Here is a 21,973-nt window from a genome sequence, read left to right on the forward strand (position 1 = left end):
ATACAAGCGTCGAGTCGTCGACAGAGTTCTCCTCAACCTGGAGCTGAAGCGCGAGACGAAAATAGATATTTTTATGGCGGTTGAGATGGTGGCGGCGGCTTGGAGAGCATTGAGGCCGTTGATAATTGTCAACTGCTTCAGGACTGCCGGTTTCGGTACACTAGGCCCTGAAACTGCCGAAGCTGGTCCGGACTGCGCGAGCGCCGTGCACGAGGATGAAGATGCCTGGGAACACCTTCGCTCAGTGGATGAAGTGCCCACAGGCATAAGTTTCTCAGACTACGTGAACGCCGACGCAAATGCAGTCACAACGGAAGTTTTGACTGATGCCGATATGTTGCGGCTTGTAGGAAGCGTGGAGGGAGTGACGGCTGAAGACGCTGCCGACGACCCTGCAGGTGCCGAAGCTCCCGTGCCGACACCAGGTCAGGTGATGGATGTTCTCGATCTGCTGCGACATTTTGCCGGCGCACACGAGGGGACGGAAGACGCGCTGGACGCACTTCAGACCTATGAGAAATCGGTGCGGCCGTTGCTCACAAAGCGCACGCAGGCAAAGATCACCGACTTCTTTGGCGGAAAATAAATTTGTAGTCACCTTGGGCCTTTCTTGTCGAGTAAGAATTTTTGTTGTTTCTTTTCATACGCGCTAGCGGCGCCGGTCGTGGTGTTGGCACTACCCACTCGAAAGTAGCGCGGGGGGTCATGACGATGACCATACGGACCACCAAAGATTGCGCTAGTTGTATGATTACCAACTTTGGCGCCAATTTGTCATTAGCTGTGTGGCTTGCCGTCCCGTCGGCGGTATTTAGGGAAGATTGTTGCGCCGCTAGCCGAACCGTCCTTTGGGTCGGTGCTACCGGCGTGAATTCGTCACGCGCGAGTGCGACGAAAAGTGAAAATGGTACGTGCTAACCGATACGACCGCGATAAGCTGGTACGGTTTATGCGGATGCAAAATGCATTATGTTCAATGGGTGCTCAGTTGGGGACTTGACTTTACTACTTTTAAAACGAAAGTACTGTTTAAGCGGGCACGTTTTAACGAGGTTTTACTGTAATCGAACGAACTGAATTATGTGCCCAAGAAATGCCTCATTCAATTTAACGAAGTTCTCGATTTAACGAAATAATTCACGGCTCCCCTCAATTTCGTTAAATCGAGTTTTAACTGTATGCCTTGCTTGTTCGGAAGCCCGCTTTTGCCTTAAAGATGGTAAAAAGAATTTTCTGAGACAATTCAATAAAAAAGCAATCATTATTTAAAAATTACGAACTCTAAGAAAACACATTTTTCGGACATTGCCGGATTTATGAAGGTCACCACTGTAGTCTATCGCTGGTGATGTGAATTTTTGAATATTTGAAAATTCCCGAATGCCAAATTTTGTAATCGAATATAAACTGAATAACAAACACATTCAATTCGCATTCGAAATTTCGAACATTCGTGCACCCCTGATTATGGGTAGAAGAGCCTCGCATTGTGTTCGAGTGAACGCAGTAAGGACAACAGCAAGTGCGAGGGAATGGTGTGCTTGCCTATGGATCCCGTGGCCACGCTGTAAATGTACGCCCGGCGCCGCTCGAACCAGCGACTGGGCTCTGGGAAGTTCTCGAAGAAGAAGTACCGGAACACTGGGTGGAAGTGGCGGCATATTTCCTGGTAGGCAAGCAGGCGCTCCTCAGGCGAGCTCTTGTGAACGGCCTGCATCAATCAAAGCCAACTTCACGATGAGTCACAAGCACCGACTTTGATAACTCACTGTCATCAAGCATGCAGCCGGAGCACAAGATGCCGGCCTGCTGCGCCCGTCATCCCCCAAGTGCACCCAGCACCAAAAACTGAGATGACCTCTTGGAACAGCATAGACATCTCCCCTGCTTGAAGGCCAACTCCAGCATTTTTTTCCACCTCCTTCGCAGCGGGGCAGTTTTGTTGCTGCGCAAAAGATTTTTAAAAATTTCCCATTTCGTAGCCTCAATTAGAAAGATTTCTCTGGGCAACTTCGTGTGCGTGAGATCACTGGTCGTACAGCCATCGGTATTGACTCTGCATTGGCCGAAGGAAAAAATTTCCAGCTGGCTTTTGGCGACTTCAGCAAAACAATGACCCAATAATGCCAGGTTGGCCAATCAATGCGCAATCGATAAGTTTTGTCACAGTGTCCATGACGTCATAGGGCGGTCTATTGTGATATCATCATTTGGTTGAAACCCAGTTTCAGTTTCGGTTTCCCGGTGTTTGCCTTTTTTAAATACTTTACTTGAAGTAGTTTTTAATATCAGAACGCGGGCACTGCAGGGAATATGACAGCATCGTTAAATCAAAATGCTCAAAATCTCCCAGAGTTGGCCGGGTCACTAAACTAACTCCACCCAATTTTTCTTCACTGTTCAAATCTACTTGGTTCTCTCTGGTTATTTGTTGGTGTTTTTTTCAGCTGCAAAAGGCGCATTTATTGCTGCGAAATGTGGATCAAGAAATTTTCCCACCACACAATTCTAACCCGCGGTGTCAAGGTTGAAAAAGACCCCGCGGTAACCTTTGGAAGTGGTGCAGCTAGGTCACAGGGATATGCGCCGCTCACAAAGCGGCTTGGCATCAATGATGTTTTCTGGTAAAAACGAGTGGCAGTGGCAATGCCTGTATTCAAATTTTGCTAACTTTTCCAGCTTACAAGGGCTCCTTTTTCAGTGAACGTAATCTCTTGGTCAAATGTGGTAATCTATCGACACAGGCTGCAATTCGTCCTCAGTGCCCCTTAAGCCACCTCAGGTTGTGTGTCAAAGAATTGCACCATTCAAATCCCTGCCTCTATCAGGCTACTGCCCTATGAGGACACTGCATTGTAGTACATATGCTTTTACTAAGCTCGTAGTCGGCCCCAGATGGAAATCAAAGTCGTCTTGTCTGCCTGTGATTGAACTGTGATAGTCTTACGGGTGGGATCTGCCATGAAAAAAAAAAAAGAGAAAAGGAGGGCAATCAATGGAATTTATGCGACAGTAATGCCTTAACATTAATTTTCCTTCATTTTGCTGCTCTTGCCACTCCTCATCCATTCTGACAGAGTGCTGCCGACACCTTGTGCTACCCCTGCCAAACGGCGTTGTCTTTGCCCGTCCGTTTTGGCTGCTATCTCGTCGCATTGCCTCGGAATTCTTCCACTAATTCTCTTGTACACGGTCACCCATACCACTTGTGAAAGGCATGGCTTACATTTTTAATTTTAACTATACTACACACAGACCATGAATGCAGCCACTAACATGACCACTGGAACGAGCGACAAGTGTCCGAACTTGCCCGGGAGCGAAGTGCATCTGCCGAAGGCTAGGTGTGAACTGTGCAGGGCTAGCCACATTCAAGCATCTTGCGCGCACCACCTCCCATTAGCTTTTATTGGCTATGTGGCGGGCAGCGCGGCGCTCCCATTTGGCCGGAGCACATGACGCATGACATGCACCTCCTCCTCTCTCTCTTTTTTTGCAGTACACCAGTCGACAGATGGGTTTTCAGTCACATGAGCCATTCAAATGCAAACATATTAAATGGAAAAAGAAAGCACAACCGCTATGCAAGGCTCCTTTATGGCCCTTTCATTACTTCTCACATAACCGCCTTCCTCCCAAGCAAGAAATTTCCCGTGGGAAGGACACATAAGTCTGTCTTTATTTTTTAATTTCTTTTTCAATGAAAAAAGAAATTAAAGAAATGAACTTTGCCTACAGGACCTCCCCACTCAACCACTCTTTCCAAAAAGGATTCCCTGAAAAGCAGTCAGTATAACTCGGAGACTGCGATCTCTAGCTTTGAGGCTTCAGTGGATGATGTACTACAAACTTGTTTTGAGTGTACTGCTGGGACAGCTTGCCTCGATAAAAACACCGATCTGAGAGAGGCACGGTAAGGTGGCGGATGCACCAACCTGCATGGCACTGCGGCAAGCGGTGGGCGTCCAGTCTTGGGGGTGGTAGCGCTGGTGGGCCCCTGTTCGAGATGGTAGCAGGAACTCGGAGAAAGGCTGCGTCCCCTCGCACCACTGCACCAGGCCGCTACGGCGCGATAGTGGGACCACCTGTGCAGCCAAGCAGACGCCCACATGCATGAGGAACTCTGGTGACCTCTAGCAGGACCATTCTGACCGCCAAAAGATGTGTCCACCGATGTCCACCAAACTCCTGGCCACACCTCAATGTCAGGTTGTGGCTGACTGCAAATGCGAAAGCATTACTATAGTCCTATTACCAGAAAAGCCGGTGGCATGTGTGTGTGTGTGTGTACTTGCAGATAGTACAGAAAATCCCGGCAATGGCTAGAAAAATAGGGTGGCGTCATCAGGTGGCCATAGGACAAACACAGCAAGCCGAGCACCGCCACCTCAGACAATCCCGTACACGTCATTCATTTATATATACCATAATTATACGAATATAACGAGAGTTTTTTTTCCTCACTTCAGTGGTTTCAGAACGCATATTGTCTTATTTTTGAAACCGAGGGACAAATACAATGTGATTTTTTTTTTCTCACTGCTCCTCAAGGTAGCTACAGCAAGCTTCACCACCAGACTACCAAACTGTTAAAAAAGCGAGCTTTGCGACGTCCTTGGGGCCATGTGGCGTATGTAGGGTGAAAACTTCAACATGGAAATAAGGCCGCACAGGCCACTGAGAAAGAGAAGGCACTGAAATAGTTGGGTGCAGTAGTGAAAAGAAAGAAGGGCAAACGGAAACAGGACTGGGCAGCCCAAAGCACGATGCAATGGTGGCACGGTGCTGGTGGAGGCTGCTACTGTGTGGGAGACAGCATTTAACGCACATGACGCTTTGCTGCGCTCAACGATGTTGCATGCCCTTCAGGAGTGTTGCCTCTGAAACTATGCTCACGTATCCGCTGCTTTCGTATTTTTGACTGCTGCCTCGATTTTTTCCAAACGCTCAGTTGTAGTTGGCAGGAACAGGCTGGGATAGTGTTACAATTAGAATTTTCTCTTTTTTCTTTTTCGTTAGATCTCGAACTCCCCCCTTGCGTTATATTTGTGGTCGCGTTATTTACGTGCAAATACGGTACTCGCCACTTCAAACATTCATACCAAAATTGTGACACAACAGTTTGTCGTACAGCGTTCCAGGTGGTGCCATACGCGTGTCTAGGTGTGGGTGGGTGTCAATGCACCCAGGGAGAATAATGGTTTCACATTACCACATGTAAGCAGTCTTAAGTGTGTCTGCCAAAGTTTTTCCCCAAAGTTTGTGTAATAGATACAAATACATGATGCATACACTGTTGTGACTACGGACTACATTTAAGCACATTTATATGTTTTTAATGGGTAAATTTAATGATAACTAGGTATTACAGTAGAATCTTGGTAAGTAATATGAATACAGCTGGTACGAATTTTGGAATGATACGAATTCAGAAAATTGCCTGGCTTGAGTTCACTGCATACAATATACAGAATTTCATATATTTGGAACACTTTCTCATGCTACTATGCATGATGTGAATGGGCGAGCTGCGACCATATCCTCTAGCACAAAGTGATGCTCGCATGTTGCCAACGGTGCCATCACTGGTCCTGCAGTATGCACCGTGAGCAATGAGCGCAGACGCACAGTTCGCACATCACCAACATCGCAAGTGAGCATGGGCGCACGACCCATACAGCGAGTAGTCAGCTGATGGTGCACAAACATAAATCAATCCTGTCAGCTGCAAAATGATCTGTGCAAATGGATTTCCCATGCTTCTCCATTTGGATTTTGTTTGTTTTGAATACACAATTTCAAATTATACGAATTGTTTGGTGACGCCGTGCGATTCATATCGGCGGTCAAGATTCCATTTTCTTCTTTCAATGCAATCTGCTTCTGGCAACCTGCGCTGCAGCATTGAGCATATGAGATGCCACCAAATATAATATTAGTTAGTGGAGGAATTGATTACAAAAGGCACGGTAACTATCACAGTAACTATCCAGTGAACACTGAAAATGAGTATTTCAAAGTGCAGCGCTTCGAGCTGTACATCCTTTATCAAAACTCTTTAATGCTGTGTGTGCCATCACGCACAAAGTGGCCAGCTTCGGGAGAAGCTTTCTCTCAGTAAGTGGCAATGGAGTTTGCCGATCGGACACCAAGTTACATTTAAGGACGTGCACAGACACATTCTGTGGCTGCTGAAGCTAACATAACCCCACTGTGACCACTGCCAGCAGCAACAGTCACTAAAAGCGCTCACTTAAGCTTGCACAGTAGGGAACAATGGGCAAATGCTGACCACAGCTTTGTTAAATAAACTCAAGGCAACACTAATTTTCTCTTTTCCAGGTCTGCACTCCGCTGCAGTATGTTTAACTTAATCAAATAAAGTGCTGCACACTGTAAACATAATTTTGTGCTGGCTTTCTCTTTTTCTTTCCGGACAATTTCGCAACATGCTTAATAGGAATATTTCTCGCAGTACAATGGGATATGTCAGCTAAAAGTTCTACTGTGCTTCAACAAATCTAGAGTTAATTTAAGATTTAATGTACTGTAAAATGTAAAACATGTTAACTGTTGGATTGCCCACAAAAATACAGAAAGGAGCAAGATAAAAGCCAGTCCCCTCTACCTTATAGAAACGAAACAGTGCAACTAAAATGAAGGATCAGAAAAAGAGATATACGGATACGCGCTGACTGACAACCGACTGTTTAAATCGGAAAAACCGCATATAAATAATCTCTAATCGCTGTGTCATAGCCTCACGTCATCATCTCAAACTTACAACCTAAAAAGAAAGGAAAGGAAAATAACAATTGCTGAATCTTAAGCACCTACAGGTTCCCACATGTTCCAACAGCCATATCTCGCACTTAGACAAGGCCATCAAACGAGTCAACTTCTGTGAAGATACGATAAACCTCTACTACTTCCCGTACCGGTTGCTCTTTATGACGATACAGCACAACAGTGTTGTCAAAGTACGGAGTGCACAGGCAAGATTTGCAATGTGCAACCATTTTTGACGAACAAGAGCCTCCCATAAGAGCGAACAAGAGCCTCTCGTTTTAGCTGCGCTGTTTCGTTACTATAAGATGCAATACCAACTCGACCACTATGCCATGTTGCCCCCTACCTTGTAGGTGCGCATGGCCAGCCTTCCTGTGCCCTGGTGGCCAGCCTCCTGGGCGAGTAGCCGGTTGACGAGGCCAAACGCCTGCTGCATGACTGCATCTTGGCGCAAATCGTCGCGACCCTGAAGAAGGGTGGGGAGGCAGAGAGGGGGCACAGGCACACATCGCACTGAATTGCCAAGCAACACCAGGAGAGACTGCACATCAAGCACTAAGGAAATGGAAGGCATTGTCCATGGACAAGTTGGTAAAAGCAAGTTAGATCTCAAACACTGCCATCTCGTAAACACATGCTCCTGACAGTCACTCCTGTCACCTCGCTTCATCAAGTGTTACAACGATGACAGTGCTATAAACTGAAACCTTGTGCACAAGGAAGCAGATAAGGAGAACCCGGCTGTTATGTCCCTAGGTGTGGAGTTTGTCCAGCTTGTGAGGTGCTGGCAGTTATTACGAGAGTAATGATGCAGAGTGGGTGGGGAACGATGCTAGGTGTGTGCGTGGGAGGAGCCAAGATGGTGTTGGGATGACGGACGAGCCGTATGTGATGTGTGGTGTCTGTGGTGACGGAGTCCATAGGGCAGGAGAGCGGACTTTTGAGTGGGGACCGACATGTGGCACTGACGTCCCATATGAGGTTGGTGCAATAAACGAGTTCTACCCCTATGCCCGTGACAAATTGCCGCATGGTTGTAAGCTAGTTCCACAGTAAATCCTACGATATCCCCCATGCAGTACAAAATCAGCTGTAGCTTTGCAGTTGTGGCAGTCTCACAGCGCTTTACTCTGTGCCGGTATTTTCACAGCCTACATAAATTGCACTCAACACGGCAATGGCATGGTGGCCGAAGCGAAACTCTCTACACTACATCCCCACTAGACTGCCACGAGGTTTGGAGACTTTTAGAGCACTGCCCCATTCCAACAACCCGCAAGCTTATGAGTGGTGTGAATTTCGCTGCTGTCCTTGTCGCCACAGTGATGCAAGCACGAACTACTGATAGCATAGAAAAAAAAACTTTTCATCTGCATAGTATAACACGGGGGAAAGCTCGCCAAAAGCACCTATACTTGCATTGCATTGTGATCACTGTAGTGATCGCTGTCATGGGGTGTAATGTCTTCCTAGAGTCATTTGCATAGGAGCTCGTCTTCGATGCCATTAAGTGCGACTGACGAGTTCCTCAGGAATGCTGGCCAAACCATCTGCCCTCAGCCGTCTGGTGGCAGTAACTGCACGCTCTCTCTACCTCATTCAGTTCATGTAGCAGTGCTTGACAAGGTGTTGATGCTTTCAGCAGCTGCGATTACAGTCGAACCCGGATATATTGAACCCGCCTATTTCGAATTATTGGCTATATCGAACACACAGATTACCCCCTTGAAAATACTATGTAAAAGTATAGGACAATTGCGTAGTATATCGAATTCCATTTTCGTTGGACACTCGATATATCGAACGGCGCGCTGCGCCGCGCCCCTGGAAGGTGCGCTTTTCCCAAAGACATTCGTGTCCGGTCTTCAGAAGTAAACTTTTCCGCACAGTCAGTCAGCAGGCTCCTCCTCTGCGCATGCGCGGCCGTCGCCTAGCTACGGAGACGCAGAGCCTTTCCCCCGTTCTTGCGCCCCACCGGCGCGAGCTCTCTCGCTCCTCCTCTACCGCCGGCGTGTGCATTGGGCAAGGGCATTGGAGCTCATCGGAGAGAGTGCGCGGCATGGAGACGCGGCGACGTTTCCAAGCCACGCTTCCTGGGAAAAGGGAGAGAGAGCGAGAGTGAAGGGTCGGCACGGTCGCTCGTGGGCCAGGGGAGACGAGAGAGCCAGAGAGGGCTCAAAAAACGAACATAGCGCCTTCGACGGCACATTCCGCCGATCTTTTTCCCCGCTCTCTTCTTTCTTTTCCCTTTGCCGTTCCTTCGCAGCCCCGTTGACTGTCGCTCGAACAGGCTTCGCTCGGACTGCTCCATCTGCACATCGTGTGTGTTGTTGTGCGTACCTCTGTTTCAACGTGCCGTGTGTAGCGTGTGAGATTGCAGTCATCTGGTGAGCTATGGCATCCGCGAACATAAAAAAGAGGAAGAATCTGGACTTTGCAAGAAAGCCTGAAGTAATCCGGTGTGTCAAGAATGGAGAAAAGAAGACCTCTGTGGCAGACGCATTCGGCATTCCGCGGAGTACTTTAAGTACGTTGTTAAATAACAAGCAGGACATCAAGCTTAAAGCAGGTGAGGAAAGTCGCTCAGGAGCGTGTCGTGTGCGCCCTGCTGCTTTTGACAAAGTGGAGAAGGCACTCTACACGTGGTTTCTTGAAATCCGAGCGAAAAATATTCCCATGGATGGCCCGACCTTAATCGAAAAGGCCAAATGGTTTGCTACGGCTCTTGGCGAAGAGAACTTTTGCGGTGGCACTGGATGGCTGCAACGGTTTAAAAACCGCCACGGCATTGTAGGAAAGGCCATTTCAGGCGAAAGTGGGGCTGTCAGCAGCCAGGGGATGCAGCAGTGGCTTTCTGAGGAGTGGCCGAAGATCACTGAGAAGTTTTCGCCTGCAGAAATCTTCAATGCAGACGAAACTGGTCTCTTTTGGCAAATGTTGCCGAATAAGACACTCGCTCTTCGTGGAACCACATGCCACGGTGGTAAAATGAGCAAAGTGCGTGTGTCGGTGCTGCTTGCAGCCAACATGGACGGCTCGTGCAAGCTACGGCCATTCGTGATCGGGAAGAGCAAGTCACCGCGCTGCTTCAAGAACTGTAAACAGCTTCCCATCCGCTACGGCTGTAATAGGAAGGCCTGGATGACACGTCAACTTTTTGTTGAATGGCTGCAGGCTTGGGACGCTGAGTTGGGCAAGTCGGGCCGCCGAGTTTGCCTTCTGGTAGACAACTGTTCGGCCCATCAAACAACTTGCAAGCTGCAGCACATCGAATTGAAGTTTCTCCCGCCGAACACCACAGCGAGACTGCAGCCCCTCGACCAGGGTATCATAAAGGCATTCAAGGTAGGCTATCGGAAGCGACTTATTCAACGGCTCCTCATAAACCTCCGCATGGGAACCGATCTCAAGATTGACCTGCTTGGCGCGATCCAGATGATTACCGGCGCTTGGGGCGACGTGAAGCAGGCCACAGTAGCCAACCGTTTTGGCAAGGCAGGCCTTGAAGTGGCCAGAGATGAATGTCCGGAAGCTTTAGATGACGATGAGTGCTTGGAGGACGCGTTCCGCGACTTGTCCAATTTTTCCGGCACCGTCCCGCCCGATGTTACTGTTGATGATTTCATTAACGCTGACAGCGAAGTTCAAGCGGTAGCCGACCTTGCTGATGAGGACATTGTGGCCGGAATAGCTGGCATTCAAGACAGCGATTCCAGCGACAACGAGGGCAACTGTGTTTTCGAAGAAACGCGTCCGTGCACAGTTACTGAACTGGCGTCAGCGTTCAGCCTGATTCGGCGCTGTTGCGGCGAAATGGAAGGCACTGGGCTCTCGCACCTAGACAGTCTCGAGAAGATTGAAACTAGTGTTTTAAACTTCATTTCCCAGAGGAAAAAGCAGCCCAAAATTAGTGATTTTTTTTCCGTGAAATAAAGCGCTTTCATATTGTGTGCACATGCTATGTGATTCGCGGCTGTTCCAATTGGTAAGCCACAATTTTTTATGATCGCGAGTGCTTTTTTGGCCTATATCTGTATATCGAATTTTCGCTATATCGAACTATTTTCCGATCCCCGTCGAATTCGATATATCAGGGTTCGACTGTATTTTCTTTTTAAAAAGAGCTGAGTACTGCTTTTGCGGTTCTGACATCGAGTGAGGTGCAATCGCCCTGCTTCCAATGGCATAGGCATCGCAAGGTCGGCACGTTTAAATGGTGTCAAAATTGAAACCATCAAAACAGTCAACCGACGGCACTGCTAGGTAATGCCTCCTGTCAATGGAAGCCACAGGGTAATAGTGCAGAATAATAACGAGACAGGAACGGAAAATTTGGTCTGAAAATTGTTTGTATCTGCATTAAATTTTTTGCATGGTAAAATATGGAGAAAAAAAAGCTCGTATGATATGCAGGTTTTTACGGGAGGCTCCACATAACTATTCCAAGCCACACAAAGATGACAGTGAATTAAGTTCATTCCCTCATGTTGCGTCCCCCAAACTTTTGATAGTAGGTGCGCATGCATTCATGCACATGCACATAACACATGCACATTACATTGGCACCTGTGCTGGTTCATGACGACTTTGGCAGAATTGAGAAAGATGCTGAGAAAGATGGAAATGGGAACTTTACGAGCGCACTGCACAAACATTGAGCTCAGAGGCATTCGGCTTCCCATCTTAGCTTCAAGCCCCTCCTTGAGATCGGAAACATTCTGGTGCACTCCCTACCTTAACCAGCTGCTTGTACTTGCGGCCGTCTTGCCCCAGGCAGGCGATCACCTTTGGCTGGTTGATGCCACCACACAGCTGGTACTCGTCCGAAAACTTGAGGATCCCCGGCAGGTTGCGGTACGAGGCATTCTGGTCCACCTGGGAACCACAGGATGCAAGGCTGCCATGTTTGCCAAAACATTACGTCCAAGCTGTAGGAGCACACGGCATGAATGACTTGGACATGACAACAAGAAGTGTTAAACAACGCCTGGATTTTGGTGCTTTGCTGATTGATATTCATGATGAAATCTTTGTGATTTTTGTTACCATACAGGTACTCACCTACAGGGCAGAAACGCGGAGGCCAACCAAAAAAGAATTCAGCTCAAGTTAAGGACAACATAGCGAGCTGTGGAAAGAAAATTGGTAGGTGTAATGTTAAGAGACCGCAAGCGGGCAGAGTGGGTGAGGGAACAAACGTGGGTTAATGACATCCCGGTAGAAATCAAAAGGAAGAAATGGACTTGGGCAGAGCATGTAATGCGAAGGGAAGATAACCGTAATGGAGTGAATTCCAAGAGAAGGCAATTGTAGCAGGGGGCGGCAGAAAGTTAGGTGGGTGGATGTAATAATTTTGTGCGGATACGGTGGCCATAGCTGGCAAAGGACAGGGTTAATTGGAGAGACATGGCAGAGGCCTTTGCCCTGCAGTGGGTGCAGTCAAAATGATGATGATGATGATGATGATGGTGTGACTTAAAAAGGGATTAGTTACGAGTAAGTGCTTGTCTAGTATCTTCCCTTTAATGTTTTCTCACTGTACTCTTCACATTACAGCGGCACAAAACATCTTCACATTTATTAAAGGTCAATGGTACCTTGTTGCAATCCAAAATCATTTATTTTTATTTATTTATTGATCCAGATACCTACAGCACCCTTACGGGCATTAGCGAACAGCACAGGGGGCAAGGAAAGAACAATGTCACAGCTCAGAGCCTGTTTCGTATGGAGGACAAAAATATTAAAATACAATTCTTTACCTACGATACTGGCACGCTGCAATTACAAAACATAGTATAACAATGCATAACAAAATTTAAAGCAAAGAGCACTAAAATTATTACAGAAGAATATTTCTCCAATCTGTGTAGAAGAAGAATGAGGCCCAGAGACAATTTCTTTCGGAAATTTGGTGGAAAAGCATTTGTCTAGTTTGAACTAGCAGTACTGATATTTCAAAATTATTTGAAACTGTTCAATACAGTTTGCACGCTTAAAATTTCACTTGAGAACATTTAGCACACAAACTAGTCTTCAACATCAGGCAGAAACTAAAGTTTACCAAAAATGGGCCAGAAGGAATTACAATACAGTACGAAAACGTTTGCTTTAGCAAAACAAATATGAAAATCCATTTCTTGCCATTCTGCCGGTTGCAGGGAGCACCACCTGGAATGTGAAGTGGTTGCACGCTTGTGCTGATGACTGCTTACCTCAACACTTTGAGTCAACACAGGAATTTTGTCCAGCCGGCCCAACTTGAGGAGCGCAGCATCACGAGGGAGTTTGACCGCAGCTAGGTGAAAGAAGAAGAAGGTCAACAGAAAGTAAAACTCCAATGCGGGGTAAGCTTTCCCATCTAACTGTTTCTCCCAGAATTCCAAGAGACAACGTGCCATGCAAAAAGATGTAGGACACTGTGCAATATTTACTTACATTCTGCATGAGAAAGTGAAAGGCACGGCTATCATCCACTCTAAACAGAAAGGTGTAAAAAGGGGGTAAACTCCCCTCTAGCACACTTTTACAAAAGGGAGTGCACTAGAGGATAGCTTACCCCCTTTTTACTCCCACACAGGTGTATATGTGCTTAGAGTGCACTGATAAAAGTGCCTGCTATTAGCTTGGAGACAGGCCTTATACAGTAAAATCTCGTTACTACGAAGATCAGATTAACGAAATTTTCAGATTTATGAATTTTCTTTAAATCCCCGCCAAAATGCCTATACTTTCAATGTAAAAAACTTTCAGTACTACGAATTTCAAATTACCGAATATTTCAGAATAACGTATGTAATTTAATCTCGCATTCGTCGCAAGACACTTCGTTATTACGAAGTTCTGTCGATGTTCCGTACCAAATCCCTGAAGCTGACGCCTGTCATCATCATCCGAAGCATCAGCTATGTGCTGGATAACTCGGCTGCGTTCCAATAGTCCCACGTAGACGGCTACTTAGACGTCTAGCCGGACAGCCGCCATCTTGGGACGCGTTCCATTTCTCGGCGAAGCAGTCTCATAAGACTGCTTCGCCGAAGTCCACATCGATGCAGGCTAACTTGCCGTCTAAAGATGGCGGAGCTGATGTACGCGGATGAGCGAGTCGTGCTCTTGCGAGCGTTGGACTGTACACGGAGTATGTATAGGAAAGGAAAAATGTGAGTCATTCCATTATGTTATTTGGTACGCAAACTAGTGGCTAATTAATCTTCGTGGACGTGCGATTCCTAGCAGTGAATCACGCAGGAGAAAATCGTGCAGTTGAGAGCTTTGCTACAGCAGCGGACGCTGTAGGTCTGTTTACGTGATCCGGCATCTCACGATGCCGGATCTTAATTAGCACATTGATTTTAGAGAATACTCGTCGCTGTCGTTGGTTTCCTCGACGGGCGTTAAGACGGCTGGCGTGACGGTTAACAAATGTGTTCTTCTGTTGCTGTATTAGTTACATCAACTCTTTCGCGTGCATTCCTTTTTATCTCTACACTCTGAGAACAAATACACCGGCATGTTGCGAATTGATTTGTCTTTGCAGGATTAAAGATCGCTGCTGTATTTAGGTCTCTCGCTGTCTCCGAGTGCCACGTACGGCAGACAGCAGGTTTAATGTCACGTATGTGTTTTCCTGTTGCAGTGTATATTAGCCGTATCGCATTTCGCGCATATTGATTACAGTCTTTCGTATTCTTTCTTATGTTTAGAGGACCGTCTGGACGAGCACGTTCAAGGAGCATGTACAGTTTAGCATCAATAATAAAAGAATAATCGCATATCTCTTTAGCGTCGTCTTCTGAGAGCGGCCCCGTCTGCTACAAGTAGACTGACCGATAGGCACATCCACCAGTCCGGTTTACGCGCAAAGTCATTGCAGAAGAAATGTGTAAACTTGTTGAAAACACGTTTTTAATTATCGTTATTGCTCAGTTTGTGAAAAATAGTAGTACAACTGTTCATAAGCTTTAGTTACATTATTATGCCGCGAGGCGGCGTGAGCAGTAGACAAGTTCCAATACATGGACATGTAGACATGTAGACGTCACACAAGACGTCTTGTTAGACGTCTAGAGTATTGGAACGCAGCCCTCGTTGCAACGGATACAGCCCCAGCGGTATCGCCATCACGCGAGTGTCGCGTTGAATGAATATAGGCTAGACGGCGCAAGCTGCCGCCCGATACAAAGGGTAAGGCAATTATCATCCATCCAGCGTGTGGTCACATACTGCGCAGTAGTCTTAAGCCTATTCAGCGCAGTGTCACCACGTCGACAGCGAACGTTAGGATCTGCAAAGTTATCGGCGCTGTGATTGTGTTGTGCATTACCTTTGCTGACAATGAGTTCTCCTGGCCCCCGCGTTAAAAAGAAGCGACGCCAGTTTTCGCTTAAAGAAAAAGCGGACATTCTGTCGCAGCTGCTGGAAAAAAGCAAGCGGACTTGTGCAGGGAGCTTGACATTAGACCATCAGCAATGGCAACGATGCTCAAAGATCGGGACAAGATCAAAAAACTACATCGAGAGTTGCAGCTGGCTCCCTCAAGAAAACGTCTGCGGCTGGGCAACTACCGTGGACAGCGACTTTCGAATTATGTGGATAGCGACAGCGCGGCGGCTACATCCGCGGAGCTCACCACCGAAGACATCGTGAATCAAGTGCGTGAGCAAGAAAAATGTAGTAGCGACGAAGACGATGCCGACACTGGATCAGCGCACGAAGAGGAAGAGATTGTTTCCGGCTCGGATGTCCTAGTCTTTCTAGAGAAGACCCGATCATTCCTCGGGCGCTGCAAAGATGTCCCCGATGACGTGCACAGGAAGGTCGAGGATGTGGAGGTGTTCGTCCTGCAGCGCTTGTCGTCTACTCGCCAGAAGAAGATAACAGACTTCTTCAAGCAATAAATTGTAGTTAAACTGTGCCCAGCATTATCGTTTATTATTTACTTACCAAAACGTAAATCTGCTGCAAAGGTACGTAATTTTAGTTCTTGTGATGCATTACTGACATGAAAATAATGGTTTTTCAGTACTACAATATTTCAAAATAACGATTTAAATTCGGCGGTCCCGTGAAGTTCGTTGTAACGAGATTCTACTGTACCAAGATGCCCACATGGCAAGAATAAGTGAATCGGTGAACCATACATGTCCCAAATGCCTTTCCCAAGTGCTGCAGCCAGGGCTGGTTCTGCACTGTGATCAGATAATTGCATTGGCCATCCCATGATCCTTCCCTTTCCGACTCACCGCAAGCAAGCAATACTAGTTGTATAATATTTAAAATTTCAAGTATTCTCACCATATAAGAAGAGCCACTCATCACATTTCCTGCGTGAATGCAACATGTTAGCCATGTGCCTTTATAAAACACAAACACAGGAGGGCTCAAGTGGCATTAATGTTAAGCCAGTTAAAAAAAGAAACATACAGCACAGCAGCTATATACCGTGCTCAGGTTGCGCCCTCAAGTAATTTGTGCACTCCTAATTTAGTACCCTGATGTGTGTGTGTGTGTGTGTGTGTGTGTGTGTGTATATATATATATATATATATATATATATATAGATTTGAAAGAAGTGGGCACTTATACAGACACATTTATTTATCAACGTTTCGACCGCGGTGTGGTCTTCTCACACACACGCACGCACACACGCACACACACACACACACACAAACTTAAACTCACATACGTTGCCCTATGGTATACATTGCACTTTATGACCGTTGTAGTTTTCTTAGGATGTGTTCACACACCCACCGTGGTGGCTCAGTGGTTAAGGCGCTCGTCTACTGAGCCGGAGCACCCAGTTCGAACCCGGCCGCGGCTGCCGCGTTTCGATAGAGACGAAACGCAAGAGGCCCCAATGTGCCGTGCGATGTCTCAAAGATACCCAGGTGGCCGAAATTACGTGCGATGTCTCAAAGATAGCCAGGTGGCCAAAAGTACAGTGTGGATGAGGTGTCCATAAAGATATGTGAGCCAGTTACTGCCTCATTTCCTCCATTCCTCAAAAACCATTTTTTTCCCTGAAATCTGCGTAATTTGAGCACCTCCCATTTGAAGACTTCATTTTAGCAAAAAAGTGGGCAAATTACGGGAGCAATTACTACCGTAATGCGACCTCGAACATTACCAAAGAAGAGAGTTTGAGACCACACAATTTCGAGAAAAAAAACAACAACTTATGATTATAATGCAATCACAGTGTGTTCATGGCTTGCAATCGCCACTGTGGTGCCAAAGGCTTGCAAAAAAAAAGAAGATGGCATGCAGAAATACCAAAGCAATAGATACACTGACATTATTTGAGAGGCAACACTTCAGAAATTCGCGATATCATTGACCGTTGGAAAGCTTCCAATGCGTCAATGTATGCAGTCTCCCATGCAGTAAGCAGTCACCGTAATCGCTGTGCAACTGCCGCTTTGTGTTTCACAAAGCCCAGTCCTGTGCCCGTTAGCCTTTCTTTCCTTTTCCCTATTTAGCGCCTTGTCTTTCTCAATGACCTGCGCCACCTTCTTTCCGCATTCACAAACACACTCTCCTTTGCATGTGAGCACCAGCTGGTGCAACGTGCAGCCCCAAGGGCACCGTAAAAAAGTTGGTTTCTTTTAACAGCTTGCAAGTCTGGTGGGGAACGTCGTTGCAGCTATCCTGTTGAGTAGCGATGAAAAAGTCTGCGTTATGTTCATACGTCAGTTCCGAATACATAATGCAAAATGCATTCTGAAAACAAATGAGGTAAAAACAACTCAATATATTTGTGTAAATATGCTATATCACAACACAGACCCAAAAGAAAACCGCTCGTATCATCTACTTCTGCTGCCAACGACACCATGTACCACGGAGACCAACTTTCTATTTTGGTGTCGGAAACACGTGGCGGTGAAGGCAGCTGCAATAACAACAAGCCTAGTAGTTGCTGACAGTGTGCCGGGAGAGCACTACAGTTGAATCCCGCTACAACGAAATCGACGGGACGCGCAAGAAATTTCGTTGTTGCGAAATTTCGCTGTCGAAAAATTAACCAAAAATTCAAGGCAATAACTCCAGCAAAACATAGTTTTATTGCCAGAAATCTGTGAGCTTAGCCTGCTTGCGTTTCACTGCCAGCAGCGGCGTCGTGCGACTCTCGCACTCTGTTAACAGTGACACCGCAATGTCTTCATCGTGTGTGCCAAGGAATTTTCTAATAACGTCGAAGGCATCCAGTACCTACGATGAGGCTGCCGGGGCAGGTAAATCTTGAGCGGAGTCGTCTTCATGATCGGACGGCTCTTCCGGCTCGCGAACACTTTTGATGATGTCTTCATCGCTTCGTTCCTCGTGGACAATCACGTCCGTGTCAGCGCCGAGGAAATCGCCCAGCGCTATGTCAGCAGGGACATTTCCAGCTTCCTGGAGCGATTTCCAAGTAACGTCAATCCCCGGAGTCGATGACGATGGTACACTTCCCGCGGCTGCAGTCATGCTGGTCGCCTTGCTGTCGACAAACCCGACGTGCTTGAAGCAGTTGCAGATCACGCTGCACCGTGTTGCTCTCCGTGCCGCAGCCATGATTTCTAACGCCACGAAAAGATCCGACTTTCCTCCCCCTACCAGTGTCGGTGTTCAGGAGAAGCTGCTGGATCAACCTCTCCCGGTAGGAAGACTTCATGCTCCGGATGATGCCTTGGTCCAGGGGTTGAATGACTGAGGTACAGTTCGGCGGTAAGAACTTCAGCTCCATACTTGACAGCTTGACGTCGTCAATGCGGTGCGATGAACATTTGTCCTAGAGCAAACAAACCTTTCGATTTTGTCTGCTCATGTCGCGGTCAAGTGCCACCACCCAGTCGTCAGCAAAAATGGCACAGGTCATCCACGACCGGCTGTTTGCCACATACTTGACAGGTAGGCTCCTGTTCCCCTTGAAGCAGCGCGGTTTTGCACTTTTGCCAATAACTAACGAGGGGCATTAGTCAGACCTATCCACATTTGTGCACAGCAGCACGGTCACTCGTTTCTTGCTATGTTTGCCTCCGTGGCAACGCTGCCCTTTAAAATCAAGCGTCTTCGCTGGCAGCATCTTATAGAAGAGGCCCGTCTCGTCTGCGTTATAAATATCAGACGGAACGCAACTGCTATTATGTCAGTCATGTTGTCCGCCGCCCATGCTGATGCGCTGTCAACGTCCGCAGATGCCAATTCCCCGCACGAAACCTTGCCGACGATGTTATGCCTTTCTTTAAAGCGATTCAGCCATCCTATGCTTGCCTTAAAGTCATTCAGCCCTAGCAAACAAGCATAATTTAGGGCCTTCTACTGTACAATTTTACTGCGCAGGGGCATGTTTGTTGCTCGCATATCGACGAACCAAGCATAGACAGCCTTGTCGAGCTCTTCATACGTTGGTTGCGTCACTTTCTTGCGCTGCGCTGAAGTGCCCAATGAAAGCGCCTTCCTTATGCTGTCCTTATTCTTCAAAACCGTCGATAGCGAACTTGGCGCGATGCCAAAATCTGCGGCAATAATTGCCTCCTTCTTCCCGCTTTCCGCTTCGGCGATAATTCTATTCTTTTCTTCTAGCGAAATAAACTTTCGCTTGTTCGTTGGCGGCGACATAGCAGAGGCGATTGACGAGATCCGACTGCAGTGAGAGATCGGTGATCAACACACACTGACACACGAGAAAGTGGTGGCAAGGGCTGCGGAGAAGGCGGGGAAGGGAGGCTGGCGACTGGATGTGGAATCGTCCTTGGCCCTTGTATGGCCGGCGGCCTTCGCACGGCGCCAACAAATCCCCTCACTGCTTCCGTATGACGAATAAACGACTCCCAACCAAATTTTTCAATAAAGAATACATGAAAATGTAATAAAACTACATTCCATGCATTATTTAGCTGCTCCAAGCAACTGCTTTAGCAGGGAATAATCTCGTACAGCACCCAACTTTTGAAGAAAGGCGGGCCACTGACCGGTGAAGGCTCGCGAAAAATTCATAGAAGCGAATGCGTGCTCACAAAGTAATTCGTTTTCGAGGGAATTTTAATACATTAACTCCTATGGGGATTTCGCGGGGAATGAAAAATACTTTTTTGTGACGAAAACTTCGTTGAAGCGGCATTCGTTGTGCCGGGATTCAACTGCAGTAGATGGCCTTCTAGTTGCGACAAGAAACACCGGAGGGTGCAAAATGAGGGATGGTATGGAAAAAGGCCAACAGCATTGCGGTGTGAGGGAATAAAGGTTGGCAACGTGGATGTCATTCAACTTCAGTTACTAAGAAGGCAGTTGGCTGCGAAGAAAAGAGAAAAGAGAGAGCAGCGCACCTGAGGCTTGGCCCCGTGGGGTGCTGGGCGGCTCTATGTAGGCCAGCTGTATGTAGGCATCCATGAGACGCTCCAGCTGTGGGAGGACGGCTGCGCAGAGGTCATCGCCCTTGTGCAGCCACAACACCAGGAAGCGCGCCCCCTCCACTCGGTCCTGCGGGGTAGTGTGGAAGATGATACATGCATCTGCCAGGAAAGATGTCGATGAGGTCAATACAGCCAATAAATCGTTATGTTTGTGCTTATTTTACTGAGATTTATCGAGTCTTTTCATGTTGTATTGCTTCTCAAGGGTGTTGTCCGAAAAACCACTGGAAGCTGGTCCTAAGGATCACTGATGCTAGGAGATACTCAACATCATCATCAGCCTGACTACACCCACTGCAGGGAAAAGGCCTCTCCCATGTCTCTCCAATTAACCCTGTCCTTTGCCAGCTGCACGCACCCTTTGCCTGCAAACTTCTTAACCTCATCCGCCCACCTATTCTTCTACCGTCACTTCTACGCTTGCATTCTCTTGGAATCCACTCCGTTACCGTTAAGGAACAGCGGTTGTCTTGCCTTCGCATCACATGCCCTGCCCAAGCCCATTTTTTCCTCTTGATTTCGACTAGAATGTCATTAACATGTCACCCACTCTGCCCGCTTCCGGTCTCTTAACGCTACACCTATCATTTTCCTTTCCATGGCTCGCTGCGTTGTCCTTAACTTAAGCTGAACCCTTTTCGTTAGCCTCCACGTTTCTGCCCCGCAGGTGAGTAACGGTAGGATGCAGCTGTTGTACACTGTTCTCTTGAGGGATATTGGTAACCTGCTATTCATGATCTGAGAGAACCTGCCATAGAAGATACCAGCGCTACAAAAATGCGAATTTCCAATGTAGCCAAAAAAGGGGGAAGGAAGGCTCTACAAACAATACAAATAAGAACAGCTGTGGGAAAATACACATTGACTACAGATCTCCTAAACGGCAGCAAAAGACGCTGAACTTGTTGGTGGAAACTGAGCCCACACATGGCCTCGTGACCTCAAGTGTACTACAGACACGAAAAAAAGGAAAATTAAAATAATGTTAATAAGCAAGACATGTGACACCGATGAACATGCAAAACTAAACGCCTATTACCTCACCCTCTAGGAACAAATGCTCATTAGTGAAAGGGGTGCTGAGTGAGGAATAATTTTCATTCATGTGACCAAATGGGTTGATGAGAGGCTTGCACAATGCTAAAAACGCCAAAATATCACCATTACAGATAGTGAAAAAGCCCTTAATCTAGTGGGAATGCAAATGATGACAATAAACTCTAGCTCTGAAGCGGGACTTGGACAACCAAGGCATGGAGAAAGTGAATGCAATTAGTCGACGGTTGATTTCTCGGACTATCTAGGGAGGCGAAATGTCAAAAAAATGAAATTTCACCGAAAAAAAAAACAACATTAACTTATTGCCAGTGGACCAAAGGAAAGTATATCAGTAGTTTTGTTCACATTCTGAACCTCGTCACGACTAAATCTTACTGCATGCGCACAAAGGCGGCAGGAGGTGAGCGCTTTCACGAGCTGGGCGTATGATGGCTCTTCTACATTCGGCACATCACCGGCGAACACACAGGCTGGGACAAAGTCTAGACATGAAAGCGAACCCGTGCAACTGTGAGAACTGTGCTGCGCCCATAGCATGAAGGGTCTGGAACAAGGCGAAGATGGTGAAATGATAAGAACCGACAAACTGCAGCAAGTACTTCGTCAGCATTGGCCTTTGTGATTAGGCCTAGCAATTAGAGCCAAATCGGCTTCTGACTGGCGATAGGCACTCTGCAGTGGCTTGGATATAATCAGAGGTGTCTGGCCTGTAATCAAGGTGCCAG

The 21,973-nt window shown here is 47.1% G+C and overlaps 1 protein-coding gene across 1 annotated transcript in view; it reads right to left on the bottom strand.

The window, feature by feature from the left end:
• tefu (Serine/threonine-protein kinase tefu) overlaps positions 1–21,973 on the bottom strand; it is a 192,362-nt gene that overhangs the window by 19,869 nt on the left and 150,520 nt on the right. Inside the window, 6 exon segments of the mRNA XM_077642331.1 lie at positions 1,546–1,711; positions 3,936–4,085; positions 7,136–7,255; positions 11,524–11,664; positions 13,005–13,087; positions 20,103–20,256. Coding sequence (XP_077498457.1) covers positions 1,546–1,711; positions 3,936–4,085; positions 7,136–7,255; positions 11,524–11,664; positions 13,005–13,087; positions 20,103–20,256 — 814 coding nt within the window.

Source organism: Amblyomma americanum, chromosome 11 (assembly GCF_052857255.1).
Source record: "Amblyomma americanum isolate KBUSLIRL-KWMA chromosome 11, ASM5285725v1, whole genome shotgun sequence".
Lineage (NCBI taxonomy): Eukaryota > Metazoa > Arthropoda > Arachnida > Ixodida > Ixodidae > Amblyomma > Amblyomma americanum.